The 15,536-nt window shown below is 37.7% G+C and overlaps 1 protein-coding gene across 9 annotated transcripts in view; it reads right to left on the bottom strand.

The window, feature by feature from the left end:
• Positions 1-15,301, bottom strand: part of ZMYM4 (zinc finger MYM-type containing 4) — a 178,558-nt gene extending 163,257 nt beyond the window's left edge. For 4 of the 9 annotated variants that reach the window (XM_081226677.1, XM_081226673.1, XM_081226674.1 and 1 more), the window contains exons 1-2: positions 14,966-15,301; positions 2,785-2,954 (exon numbers count right to left, since the gene is read on the bottom strand). Coding sequence is in view for 3 of the 9 variants with exons in the window: in XM_081226669.1 (XP_081082795.1) it covers positions 14,957-15,004 (48 nt within the window). In the remaining 6 variants the exon portion in view is untranslated. Of the gene's footprint in view, positions 1-2,784; positions 2,955-14,956 lie in introns of all 9 variants that reach the window. The other 5 variants (XM_081226676.1, XM_081226671.1, XM_081226669.1 and 2 more) reach the window with 3 other exon arrangements.
• Positions 15,302-15,536: the final 235 nt, after the last annotated feature.

Genomic DNA, 15,536 nt, shown 5'->3' on the forward strand with positions numbered 1-15,536 from the left:
CTGAAATGGTAATGTAGAGGATGAGCCTAGAAACATCTTTTTGGCTAAAAAGGGAAGACTCTTTCAAGGACTACTGGAGTTAAGTCAAAAGGATACAGGTGCCTAAGTATTTTATTCTTTTTGATGCTAATATAAATGAAATCATTTTCTTGATTTCCTTTCAGGATTGTTCATTACTAGTGTATAGAAATACAACTGATTTTTTGTGTTGATTTTTTTACCCTGAACTTTTTTGAATTTCTCACAGGGTTTGATTTTGGTGGGGGGTAGATTTTTAGAGGTTTCTACATACATGATCATGTCCTCTGTAAATACAGTTTTACTTCTTTCTTTCCAATTTAAATGTCTTTTATTTCTTTCTTGCCTAACTGCTCAGGCTAAAACTTCATATACGTTGAGTAGAAATGCCAAAATAGGGCATCCTTGTCTTATTCCTATTCTGAGGGGAAAAATTTTCAGTCTTTCATCATCAAATATGATGTTAGCTACGATTTTTCACATATGGCCTTTATCATGTTGAGAAAGTTCCCTTCTATTCCTAGTTTCTTGAGTGCTTTTACAAAAGGTGTTGGGTTTTTTTTAAATGCTTTTTTTTCCTATATCGACAAATATGATCATGTGTTTCTTTCCTTCATTCTATCAATGTGGTGTATTACGCTCACTGATACTTCGACAAATTTAACCAAGGAGGTGTAAGACTTACACACTGCGAGACTTGTACAAAACATTGCTGAAAGAAATTAAAGAAGACCTAAATAAATTGGAAGACATCCCATTTATTGGGACATTTAATAGTGTTGGGATGAAAAATACTACCCAAGAGATTAAAAGATTCAAGGCAATCCCTATCAAAATTCAAATGGCACTTTTCGCAGAAACAGAAAAAAATCCTAAATTTCATACGGAATTTTAAAAGACCCCAAGTAACCAAAACAATCTTGGAAAAAAAAAACCAAAAAACAAAGTTGGAGGACTTACATTTTCCAATTCAAACTTCCTACAAAGCTACAGTAATCAAAACAGTGTAAACAAGGGACTTCCCTGGCAGTCCAGTGGTTAAGACTCTGTGCTCTTGGGACTTCCGTGGTGGCACAGTGGTTAAGAATCTGCCTGCCAATGCAGGGGATATGGGGTCAATCCCCGGTCTGGGAGGATCCCACATGCTGTGGAGCAACTAAGCCCGTGCGCCACAAGTACTGAGCCTGCACTCTAGAGCCTACAGTCACAGCTACTAAACCCCACGCAACTAGAGTCCATGCTCCGCAACAAGAGAAGCCAGCACAATGAGTAGCACGTGGACGACAACAAAGAACATCCCCCGCTCGTCACAACTAGAGAAAGCATGCGCGCAGCAACTAAGACCCAATGCATCCAAAAATAAATAAATTAATTAATAAATAAAATTTATTTTAAAAAAAGATTCTGCTCTCACTGCCAAGGGCCCAGCTTCAATCCCTGGTCAGAAAACTAAAATCCCCAAGCCGCTAGGCCAAAACAAAAAACAAACAAACAAAAAAACCCACAATGAGGGATAAATTAGGAATTTGGGATTAACAGATACATACTACCATATATAAAATAGATAAACAACAAGGACCTGCTGTAGAGCACAGGGAACTATATTCAATATCTTGTAATCACCTATAATGGAAAAGAATCTGAAAAAGATTATATATATGTATAACTGAATCACTCTACTGTACACCTGAACATTGTAAGTCAACTATACTTGAAAAAAAATCAAAACCACAATGAATGTAACATACAACATGATAAATATAATTAATACTGCTGTATATTACACATGAAAGTTGTTAACAGAATAAGTCCTAAGAGTTCTCATCACAAGAAAAAAATTTTTTTTCTATTTCTTTAAGTTTGTATCTATACGAGATGATGGATGCTCACTAAATTTACTGTGATGATCATTTCATGATGTATGTAAGTCAGATCATTATGCTGTACACCTTAAACTTATACAGTCCTGTACATCAATTATATCTCAATAAAACTGGGGAAAAAAACCCGCAATGAGATGCCACTTCACACACACTAGGATAGCTATTACCAAAAGAAAAGAACAAGCGTTGGAGAGGATGTAGAGAAATCAGAACCCCCATGCGCTGCTAGTAAGAATGGAAATTGGCGCAGCCTCTGTGGAAAGCAGTCTGGTGATTCCTCAAAAAGACAGACATAGAATTTCTATATGACCCAGCAAATCCATTTCTTGGTACATACTCAAGACAACTGAAAGCAGGAACTCAGATACTTGTATGGCAATGGTTACAGCAACGTAAAGGTAGAAACAACCCAAGCATCAATCAACAGAGCAACAGATAAACAAAACGTGTTACATATATACAATGGACTATTATTAGGCCATTAAAACAATGAAGTTCTGATACATGCTTCAACATGGATAAATCTTGAAAACATTATGCTAAGTGAACTAAGACACCAAAGGTCAAATATTTATGATTTCACTTATATGAAATACCTAGAATAGGCAAATTCTGATTAGAATAGGCAGAAAACACATCAAGAGCTGGAGGGAAAGACAATGGAGAGTTATGCCTTAATGTACATACAAAGTTTCTGTTTGGGATGAAATAGTGGTGATAGTTACACAACACTGTTAATGTACTTAATGCCACTGAATTATAAACTTTAAATGATTAAAATGATAAACTTTATGTTATGTATATTTTAAGACATAAGAAAATTTTAAGGTAATTGTTTAAATATAAAATAATAACAATTTTTTAAAAGGATTCAGGTACTAACCTTAAAGACCCTGTTGTAGGCTGAATTGTGGCCCCCAAAAGATATGTCCACCCAGAATCTAAGAATGTGATCTTTTTGAAATAAACTTCTTTGCAGATGTAATTAATATAAAGATCTTGAGATGAAATCACCCTGGATTAGGGTGGGCCTTAAATTCAATGAAGATCATCCTTAGACAGAAAAGAAGAAACAGAAAGAGGAGGCCATGTGAAGGTGGAGGCAGAAACTGGAGTAATGCTGACACAAAAATCAAAGAACACCTGGGTCCACCAGAGGTTGGAAGAGACAAAGGATTCTTCCTGAGTCTTCAGAGACAGCATGGTCCTGCTGACACCGTGATTTTGGACTTCTGGCCTCCAGAACCATGCAAAATAAATTTCTGCTCTTTTAAGCCACCAAGTTTCTGGTGATTTGGTATGCCAAATCTAAGAAAATAATACAGATTTTGGTATATAGAGGTGGCGTGCTGCTGTAATAAATACCTAAAAATATGGAAGTAACTTTAGAATTGGGAAATGGGTAGAAGGTGGATGAATTTTGAGAAGCATGATAGAAAAAGTCTAGATTGCCTTGAAGAGATGGTTGGTACAAATACAGACATATCTGTATTCACCAATTCTAATGAAGGTTCAGAAAGAAGTGAGGAGCAAAAAAGAGAAAGCTACTATTACTTTAGAGAATACATATACTATGAACAGAATGTTGGAAAAAAATGTTAAGGGTGCTTCTGGTGAGATCTCAGAGGGAAATGAATATGTTACTGAGAACTAGATGGTGATGCTTGTTAGAAAGGAGCAGAAAACTCAGCTGAATTGTGTTCTACTGTCAGGTAGAAGGCAGAACTTGGAAGCAGTGAACTTGGAGATTTCTAAGCAAAGTGTTGAGGTGAGCCTGGATACTCCTTGCTGCTTATAGGAAAAAGAGAAAGGAAAGAGGTAAACTGAAGAAGGAACCATTAAGCAAAAAGGAAACAACTCTTAATGATTTGAGCCCATCCAGATTGCAAAGGATGCTAAAATTAGGAAATCCATTGTAAGAAAAGGGTGCTCTAGGGAGAGGGTGAAGGGTGTAGCTGGGCAACCACTTACTGAAGATATTAAGTGTGTGACTCATGGATCCAATTAATCATCTCAACTTAAGTCAGGAATAGAGATGGGATTAGCCTGGAAAGATCTCTGAAGAACTATCTTTTCTAACTGTGTGGATACCCTTAATATATAGAGGAGACTCACAGGTTTTTGAGCATTATTAAACCAGAAAAAACACGGCCAGACTGTTCTGAAAGGAACAGAGACTAGACAAAGTGGGGGAAAAAAAAACTGACTTCTGGAATTCTATGGGCAGGAAAGAGCTAATAAAATTACTCAGCTGCAAACACGTGCTACTCTTCAAGAAAACGAAAAATGACTCCAAAGACAGAGCCACAGACACAAAGGCAGAGGCTAGAGAAGCAGGCCCAAAACAGGGGTCTACAGTGCCTTCATGGACCCAAAGGGCAGATGATCAAGTCACAGAGAATTATTCTCAGGTCTTGAGAATTATTCTCTTCTCCTTGTGGGTTCTGAGCTTGATTAGGACTAGTGATCCCTTTATTCCTTCCATTTTCTTCCTTTTAGAAAAGCTATGTCCATGCTATGCTTGTCCCACAACTGTATTTTGGAAGTAGAAAATTTGTTTTCTGGTTTCACAGGTCCACAAATAAAGAGAAATTTTACTCCAGATGGATCATACCCAGAGTCACACCTATACCTAATTTAGATGGTTGAGATACTGAGATTTGGGACTTTCTGAGGTGATGATATTAGATGAGTTGGGCTTAAAAATTCACATTGTAATGAGTTGAGACTTTCAGGGTGTTGAGATGAGGTGAATGTATTTTGCATACAGAATGGACATGAAGTTTGGGGACAAAAGGGTGGACTGTAGTGGGTTGAGTTGTGGCCCCTAAAAGACATGTCCACACAGAACCTCAGAATGTGTGCAGAATGGGTTTTGCAGATGTAATTAAGGTAAGGATCTTGAGATGAGAGCATCCTGAATTAGGATGGACACTAAATCCAATGAAGAGTACCCTTAGAAGACACTGAAAGACATAGAAAGAAGGCGGCAGTGTGAAGATGGAGGCAGAAACTGGAGTTATACTGCCACAAATCAAGGAACACAAATCAATCCACAAGAAGCTGGAAGAGGCAAGGAAGGATTCTTTCCTAGAGCCTTCAGAGAGAACACTGCCTTGCCAACACCTTATTTTCAGATAGCCAGCCTCCAGAACTGTGAGATAACAAATTTCTGTTGTTTTAAGCCAAGTTGGTAGTAATTTGTTATGGCAGCCTTTGGAAACTAATACAGACACCCGTTGATCAAAAATATGACAAATTTAAACATCAAAAAGAATACTAACCACAATAAATTTAAATATATAAACTATATTAAAATTCATGAGTTCACAGTGGTATCCCCTCCCAAACCTCAACTTTGGGATTTGCTAAGGTATCAATTCATTCTTCTGAAAATTGGTAAATAAAGGGGAAAAAATAAGCATTTATTCTGCTTCTCTTGCATAAATGATTTTACAGGGTAACCAAGTAATTGATAAAGGAACTCTTTATGAAAGAATTCCAAGGAAATAAAAGGAATCCAAATCAGAAAAGAAGAAGTAAAACTGTCACTGTTTGCAGATGACATGCTACTATACATAGAGAATCCTAAAGATGCTACCAGAAAACTACTAGAGCTAATCAATGAATCTAGTAAAGTAGCAGGATACAAAATTAATGCACAGAAATCTCTGGCATTCCTGTACACTAATGATGAAAAATCTGAAAGTGAAATCAAGAAAACACTACCATTTACCATTGCAACAAAAACAATAAAATATCTAGGAATAAACCTACCTAAGGAGACAAAAGACCTATATGCAGAAAATTATAAGACACTGATGAAAGAAATTAAAGATGATACAAACACATGGAGAGATATACCATGTTCCTGGATTGGTAGAATCAACATTGTGAAAATGACTCTACTACCCAAAGCAATCTACAGATTCAATGCAATCCCTATCAAACTACCACTGGCATTTTTCACAGAACTAGAACAAAACATTTCACAATTTGTATGGAAACACAAAAGACCCCGAATAGCGAAAGCAATCTTGAGAACGAAAAACAGAGCTGGAGGAATCAGGCTCCCTGACTTCAGACTATACTACAAAGCTACAGTAATCAAGACAGTATGGTACTGGCACAAAAACAGAAAGATCAATGCAACAGGAGAGAAAGCCCAGAATTAAACCCACACACATATGGTCACCTTATCTTTGATAAAGGAGGCAAGAATGTACAGTGGAGAAAAGACAGCCTCTTCAATAAGTGGTGCTGGGAAAACTAGACAGGTATATGTAAAAGTATGAGATTAGATCACTCCCTAACACCATACACAAAAATAAGCTCAAAATGGATTAAAGACCTAAATGTAAGGCCAGAAACTATCAAACTCTTAGAGGAAAACATAGGCAGAACACTCTATGACATAAATCACAGCAAGATCCTTTTGGACCCACCTCCTAGAGAAATGGAAATAAAAACAAAAATAAACAAATGGGACCTAATGAAACTTCAAAGCTTTTGCACAGCAAAGGAAACCATAAACAAGACAAAAAGACAACCCTCAGAATGGGAGAAAATATTTGCAAATGAAGCAACTGACAAAGGATTAATCTCCAAAATTTATAAGCAGCTCATGCAGCTCAATAACAAAAAAACAAACAACCCAATCCAAAAATGGGCAGAAGACCTAAATAGACATTTCTCCAAAGAAGATATACAGACTGCCAACAAACACATGAAAGAATGCTCAACATCATTAATCATTAGAGAAATGCACATCAAAACTACAATGAGATATCATCTCACACCAGTCAGAATGGCCATCATCAAAAAATCTAGAAACAATAAATGCTGGAGAGGGTGTGGAGAAAAGGGAACACTCTTGCACTGCTGGTGGGAATGTGAATTGGTACAGCCACTATGGAGAACAGTATGGAGGTTCCTTAAAAAACTACAAATAGAACTACCACATGACCCAGCAATCCCACTACTGGGCATATACCCTGAGAAAACCATAATTCAAAAAGAGACATGTACCAAAATGTTCATTGCAGCTCTGTTTACAATAGCCAGGAGATGGAAACAACCTAAGTGTCCATCATCCGATGAATGGATAAAGAAGATGTGGCACATATGTACAATGAAGTATTACTCAGCCATAAAAAGAAATGAAATTGAGCTATTTGTAATGAGGTGGATAGACCTAGAGTCTGTCATACAGAGTGAAGTAAGTCAGAAAGAGAAAGACAAATACCATATGCTAACACATATATATGGAATTTAAGAAGAAAAAAAATGTCATGAAGAACCTAGGGGTAAAACAGGAATAAAGACACAGACCTCCTTGAGAATGGACTTGAGGATATGGGGAGGGGGAAGGGTAAGCTGTGACAAAGCGAGAGAGAGGCATGGACATATATACGCTACCAAACGTAAGGTAGATAGCTAGTGGGAAGCAGCCGCATAGCACAGGGAGATCAGCTAGGTGCTTTGTGACCACCTAGAGGGGTGGGATAGGGAGGGTGGGAGGGAGGGAGATGCAAGAGGGAAGGGATATGGGAACAGATGTATATGTATAACTGATTCACTTTGTTATAAAGCAGAAACTAATAAAAAAAGAATTCCAGTGAATAAATATAGGAGAAATGATAGAAAATCACTCTTCTAATGAAATAGTGGATCTAGGCAACAATCATCAATGGCTGATAAATCCATTAGGTGAAAAGTTAAGAACTATGTTGGATTCTGCTGACAGAACCTAAACTGATCAATTTTAGTATCATTAAGTGTGACAACCACCAGAAACTTAAGAGACATATAAACCAAATGAAATGGTAAATCTCATTTGGATAGTGATTTAAACAAATCAATTGTAAAAAGACATTTAAAGAATCAAAGAAATCTGAACTGGATTAAGGAACTCTTAATTTTGTTAGGTATAACAGTATTGTGGTTGTATTTTTCTTTTAATTCTTATCTGTTAGAAATACATACAGAAGTACTTACAGATTAAATGATGTGATACCTGAGACTTCTTTGAAGTTATTTCATAGAAAGGAAGGAAAGAAGGGAGGGAGGGAGCAAGGAAAGAAAGAAAAAGGAAGGAAGGAAGAAGTTAGATGAGACAGGAATGGCAAAATATTGGTAACTGTTTAGTTGCCTCCTGGAATGATGCAGTTAAGAATTTGCTGCATCACCTAATAGAGTGACTATACGTCCTGATTAGTCCAGGACAGTCCCAGTTCATGGCTATTGTCCCACTGTAATTATTAAATAGCACACCCTTTCATTCTTAAAATTGTCTGATGGGAAATAAATTATACAATCACTCTATTTATGTATTTTTCTTTCCAAAGAAACTGAACCTAAATCTCATAAAGCTCTACCAATTCAAGTTCTCAACCTTGGCTGCAGACTGAAATCACTTGGGAAATTTTTTAAAATACTGATGCCTAGAATCCACCTTATGAATTCTGATTTAATTGACCTAGGAATCAGGATATTTAAGAGCTCGCCACGTAATTCTAATGTTTCAGCCAAAGTAGAGAACCACTGCTCTATATCTAACTATTTTGTGGAAAATATGAAGGGTAATTGAACAAGTTAAACACCAGGAGAATTCGATCAGCCCAAACTAGAATGTGGTAAATTCTCCTGGACAAATGAGCTAGTTTTTTAAACAAATAAATAGCATGAGAAAAAGTGCAGGGGCTATAGGGGACGGGGGGGGGGGGGGGGGGATGGTTAAAGTTAACAGAAACTTAAGAGACATATAAACCAAAGGAAATGGTAAATCTCATTTGGATAGCGACTTAAACAAACCAATTGTAAAAAGACATTTAAAGAATCAGAGAAATCTGAACTGGATTAAGAAACTCTTAATTTTGTTAGGTATGATAGTATTGTGGTTGTATTTTTTTTTAATTATCTGTTAGAAATACATACAGAAGTATTTATAGATTAAGTGATGTGATACCTGAGATTTCTTTGAAGTTATTTCATCAAAGAAAGAAAGGGAAAAAGAGAAAGGAAGGAAAAAGTTGGATGAGACAGGAATGGCAAAATGTTGATAACTGTTTAGTTGTCAAAACTGGGTATAAAAAAAAAAAACTAGGTATTAAGAACATGGGGTTTATTGTACCAATCTATATTTTATATTCTATATTGATATGGAATTATGAAACAAAGTTTTTTAATTTTGCCTATAAATGTGTAGTATGCATGTGAGTGTATATATATAAATTTGTAAGACATTTTGGGAAATGTAAAGGAAGATGAACACATGTAATCTTTGACCTCAAAGATTAGTGGGTAGCCTATATGTTGGACAAAAAAGGTTTGTTCAGGTACTGTCTTTGGTCAAAGGCAGGAAGGCAGCTAACTCAAGATTCTGGGAGGCCAGACGATAAGAATGAAATTAAAATAACATTATAAGTATTCCCTAAGCATAAGAAAGTGAGTGTGGGTATATTATTGCTAAATACCAGAGGATGAACATAACCGGACTTTGAAAAGCCCACATGCTCTTACTATTGGGTTAAGCCATATGAAAAGGCATTTCTGTACGTCAAATATTAGCAATTTTGTATGGTAGAGCCCAATACTATGTTAAAATGCTTTCTTTTTCTTTCTTTTGCTAAAATAATTACATACTGTTAACTCATAGTGAAATAATCAGAATATTTAAGGGAAATGTCAGTCTTTTTTAAAAAGTAGTAGTAGTTAGTCTTCTTTAAAAGTTGGTCTCCTAATACAGAGCTCAAAAATATCTTCTAAATATCCAGAGAACTTGCAATTGTACATTTATCTATTTATATTCTCTTTAGTATATAATAAAATCATTCTATTTTCAAAGGAAGCATAAGCTTTATCTTTAAAATGAATCATAGCTTTAAAATATTTGGTGTATATTTCTTAAAAGTAAACATGTGAGTTGCATGTTTTAAGGTTATCTCAAGATATATTTCATAGGCAGAAAGTTAATCTGATGCTTCCTGAGAAGTAATTTACATCGATTTGATTTAAATAAAATTCAATGTTTTTTGTTTTGTTTCTTCCTGGTTTTTTTTTTTGGGGGGTGGGGGGGGCGCTGCACCACGCGGCATGCAGGATCTTAGTTCCCCAACCAGGGATTGAAGCCTGCATCCTCTGCAGAGGAAGTGAGGAGTCTTAACCACTGGACCACCAGGGAAGTCTCTAATTCAATATTATTTTAACAACCAAAAATTCCAAATAATGAACTCTGAACCTATACTATTATTTATACATATTACTATATATCATATATATTAATAACTAATGTATGTGTATTAATTACTGCATGTTATTATAATGAATTCTAACCTATACTATTTATCAAACAGTACAATTTTTCAAATGGTACTTGATCCTGGTTTAGCCTATTATATCATGACCTTGAGCTCTCTCTGTGCTGCACTATTATATCATGACCTTGAGCTCTCTCTGTGCTGCAGTTTCCTCATTTATAAAATGGGACAGTAATAGTAACTACTATTTATGGAATTAATGAGGATTAAAAAACATACTACATATAAAATATTTAGAATGACTGGAAATTAAAATGTTTATAAATACCAGCTATTATCATTATTTACAGAAGCCTCTGCTAGTTACAAGATGGGCACTGTGAAAACAATTCAGGATCACTGTCAACACTAGAATGGTCTCTTCGAAATGCTCTCTATATGAAGAGCCAATGCATTCTTAAAGTAGATAATTTACACTGTGTACATATGATCTGCAAATATTTTTAATGATACATACCACCATGTTTTTAAGCAATACATTTAGCCAAAAGTCAAAAGATAAAAAGTTCATTAAGGAATTAAGAGGGATAAACCTTTTGCAATTATTTTATTATAAAATATTAAAATAACAGAAATCCAAAACAAAACTTCTCCATAATTCCATCAGTAGTAAAATCAATGTTTTCATTTGTTCATGTTATTTTCTATTCCTGTCTACATGCACGTTCAATTTTTACATACTTACAATAACAAAATAGATTACATTTTCACTTAATATTATACCCTGAGTATTTTTCCATTTTGCAAAATTCTCCCCCCTTAGTCTCCCTTTCCTTTCTCATCCCCACCTGCTAAAGGTAATCAATGGTAACATCCTAACATGTGTCCTCCACAAGTTTCTCCAAGCTCATACATATTACAAGTATAGATACATATGTGAGGAAGAAAGATCACTTTGTTTTTACAAAAATGGAAGCATACTACTTATACATATGCTTTCTCTTTCTATTAAGCATGCCAAACACATACACCTCAAATTTGATATACAGAAAAGTTTAAGTATGAAAATGGACACAACTTACTAGACCAGGTAATAACACATACATTTACAAAAGTTATTATTATTTTGTATGTAACCTTTGAAAAGATAAAGGGATTTCACAAAAAAATATGGCCACCAGATTTAGTTAGATCTCATGCTTCTAATAGTTTATTATCATAACCATGCATAAAATAACCCCTCTACTTACAAGCCTACGTAATGAATTTTATAACTTGTTTCAGAAAATAAAAATTTTACAGTCTTTAAAAAAACTCATAAATAATATCTCAAAAGTATCCTGACTTTAAAGTAAGAGAGTGTGAGTGTGTGTGTATAATACTGGCTTTCAGGGACTTCCCTGGCGGTCCAGTGGTTAAGACTTCGCCTTCCAATGCAGGGGGTGCAGGTTTGATCCCTGGTCAGGGAGCTAAGATCCCACATACCTCACAGCCAAAAAACCAAAACAACATAAAACAGAAGCAATATTGTAACAAAATTCAATAAAGACTTTAAAAATGGTCCACATCAAAAAAAAAAAAACACCTCAGTGTCTTTAAAATATATATATATATACTGGCCTTCATTTGAACTTGGTTCTTTCTAAGGCAGAGATGATAGATGGATGTAGTGCCCACCCACCCACATATTCAGCTTCCCCATGTTCACAAATTGAGAGACTGGCATTCAGATACAGTCTGAATACAATCAAATCAATCTTACCTAATTAATACCTATTGTCCTAAGTGCCCACAAACACAAGACACCAGGCAGACCTACAAAGAGTTTAAGGTTGTTAACTCAATGGTTTTAAAACACACTCTCCCATCTAACCGTAATCCAGAAGGATCACAAGATCCTTAAGTCTGGATTCACAGAAGAGAATTTAGGGTGTAAAGGGTGATATGAAAGATAACTGAAGGTCCCAGAATTAAAAACCAGATAACTTGGTACCCAAGCCATAGAGCCTCTAATGCAACAGGTAAACTTTTCTTACCAAAAATCAATTTTTGAGTTCCTATTATGTGAAGGTCATAGGTGTTGGAGATGCAAAAAGCATATAATGGCCCTACCCTTATGGAGTTCACAATATAGCAGAAGAGCCAGAATATATAATTCTAAATGATCATAAATACCATATACCACAGCACAATGCCTAGCATATAGTTCATGAACTAGCACAGGTACTCAACAATTTTTTGTGACTTATGATGATAAAAGTCAAAGGCAGTAAGCATCATAAATACAATACCATGTCATCAATGAAATTCCAGATTAAATAATCTAAACTTATTAAATGTTTGTTTAACTACCTCAAGGCAAACTATTTTATAAGATACTGTACTTTTGTACACAGTCCCCACTAATCTGCTTGGAGTACACATATGGAATCCACGTGGAGTTTAAGCACAGGCACAGACAAAAAATGAAGGAAAAAAAGCACATGCACCATGTGTACCATTTAAGACAACTCTACTGAACATTCTAACCGAACTATCAAAACCAAAATGGATTATGGAGCCTAAAAGACACTGACTGTAACCTTCCTCCACAATGAAACTGGTAAAATAATGGGGAAAACCTGTACGAGTGCTCTGTATATTACATACTGTTAAAAAATAGGGGCTTCCCTGGTGGCGCAGTGGTTTAGAGTCCGCCTGCCGATGCAAGGGACGCGGGTTCGTGCCCTGGTCCGGGAAGATCCCACATGCCGCGGAGCGGCTGGGCCCGTGAGCCATGGCCGCTGAGCCTGCGCGTCCGGAGCCTGTGCTCCGCAACGGGAGAGGAGGCCACAACAGTGAGAGGCCCGCGTACCGCAAAAAAATAATAATAATAATAATAAAATTTTAGACTGCTACCAGTGTGGCACCTTTTAAGTGTATTAGAAGAGAAAGAAGTACTTAATATCTAGTTGAATTTGTTACCAAAGCACATAGACGTTTTCTAAAACGTTCTATCTTATACTGTGAATGACAACAGCATTAGTAGTAACTGGATTCAGAGACCTCCTTGAATAAACATTACACATCTAAAATAATTTATTCTTTATATTTTAATTGGTGGACCACATGCCATAGCCTTCACTCAAGCATAATGAGGATCCAGTTTAAAACTGGCTCACAGCATGAAGAACAATTTAAAATTTCAAAACACGTGCATTCCATAACCAATATTTATAATAAGTGAACTATTTGGACATACTATCACACAGCTTAATTTGTCCTATGTATGAGGAAGATCTAATTATTATATGAGGGAGATGTAAAATTTTATAAACCTAAGACTATCAACAATAAATTTTAATTGCTCAATACTACAGTGAAATGCATTAAAATAAGAACTGATGAATAAAGAGATAAATGTGGATAAATATGTGATAAAACAAGTATAGTAAAATGTTAATGGTAGAATCTAGATGGTGGATACTATGGACACTCCCTGTAAATTTTTTCAGCTATGTAGTTGAAAATATTTTCCTAACAAATTGTGGAAAAAATACTGCTTGACACTTCCCTCGTTATTTACCATTTAAGCTTTCAAGGAGAGAAACATAGATTTTAAAAACTCCTATGTGGCATCCAAAACAAGCACCGTAGTTGGGACAAACATGGATTCAAATCCCAGCTCAACCTCTTAACTAGCTATCTGATCTTAACTATTTAACCCCTCTATGCCTACATTTCCTCATCTGCAAAATGGGTTTTACATAGTAAATGTGAGGTTTAATTCTTCCTATAAAGCACAGTGCCAGGCACATGGTAAGCACTCAAAATGTTAGTTGTATTATCTATATGAGATTGCTAACTTTATGATAAATCGAAAGGGCATTCTCAATAAAGATTACGCAGTAATTTTTTAGGCAGTTGGCTTAACACTAACTTCATTTTGATACCGTTCACAAAAAGGAAGATTCCTGGTAGTAAACTTACTGCTTAACACGCTAAGCGGGAGGGCGGCAGGGGGTAAAAGAAAAAATCTAAAAATACTGCTCAATCGACATTACTGTGTTATTCTCCATCTGAAAAAAAAATCACTCAGAATTTAATAAGAAAAGTTTCAAGACAAACTTTAAAAGGCACTCAACAACTATGTGGAATTGGCTTCGCCTCTGCAGGTTGTTTGGGTACATCCTTGATATGACAAAACTTGTCACACTCTTCCACGTTCTTAAATGTTGGTAAAGGGGCTAGACTAGAAAATGACATTCACAGTTATCAAAATCTTTCTCATACATCAGGGCATGCCAACAACCCCACTTCTACTCAGGTAAGAGCACTACCTCCACCTTGGTCTTGATAACGGTGGGGGGGGAGGGGAAAGGAGGCAGGAAAATGAATTCGCGATGGTATCACCGAAGACCCCTCCACCACTCATTCCCGCCACCACCACCCCCACCTGACCTCTCTCCTGTTAAACTTCCAGACTCTGGTTCACCAAAGATGCACTTAAGTATCTGACACCTTCCCTCCCCTGGCCCAAATAACCCACCCCCAGTGTTGGAAAAATAAAAGAACACAAACAGCCCCCGCCCCTCCCCCTCCCAACCAGCAGCAAATCTTTGTCCCACCTGCCGAAGGACCACTCTAAGCGCGCTCCAGACCCAAGGTTGCCTCAGTCCTGCCCGCAACCTTTCCCCAACCGGGCCTCGGCGACCCCTCCACGAGCCTACGCATGGCCCATTCCCGGCCCCGGCCCCGGGACGCGGCCCCCGCCCCGCCCCCCGCCGCCCGCCGCCCGCCGCCCGAGTTCTGCCTCACCTCACCTACCCTCTTTCGGGGGCTGGACTCCACCTCTCTCTCCGCCATGTTGAGCCCCGCTCGGAACCACTGCGGCTCCCAGCACTGTGACGGCGGAACCTCTCGGGCCCCCGGCCCCCGCCCACACTGCAGGCACGGCCGCCTCGCGGCAGCTTCCCGGGACCTGGCCGAGCCTGGCGCTTAGAGTGGGGAGGGGGCGGATGCCGCGCGCCGGGTCGGAGATCTTGAGATCCCACGGGTGCGCGCGTAGGCGGTAGGGCCTGCCCGGGAAAGGGGGGGGGCCGGGACTCGGGGGGTTAATGGCCTCCAAGGGGCCCCGTGAGTAGGATTATTTTCTCTCAGAGAAATTCCTCCGCCTGCGGTTTCTTAAAGGGATCACCAAACCAGCCCCTTGCGCGCGCCCTTGATGCGCAGGCGCACCTTAAGCCCCTCCTTCCTTTCCCACCAAGCCCCCGGTCCCGAGCGTGCGCGTTGAGTGGCCCAGGGTAGGCCAAATCCTGCAAGTCTTTTTGCAGCCAGCAGCTGCTCCCACTACTCAACTATGGCCGCTCCCTTAAAGGGACCATGACGCAGTGATGAA

This window comes from Mesoplodon bidens (genome assembly GCF_964165515.1).
Source record: "Mesoplodon bidens genome assembly, chromosome: 2".
In the NCBI taxonomy this organism is placed as follows: domain Eukaryota; kingdom Metazoa; phylum Chordata; class Mammalia; order Artiodactyla; family Ziphiidae; genus Mesoplodon; species Mesoplodon bidens.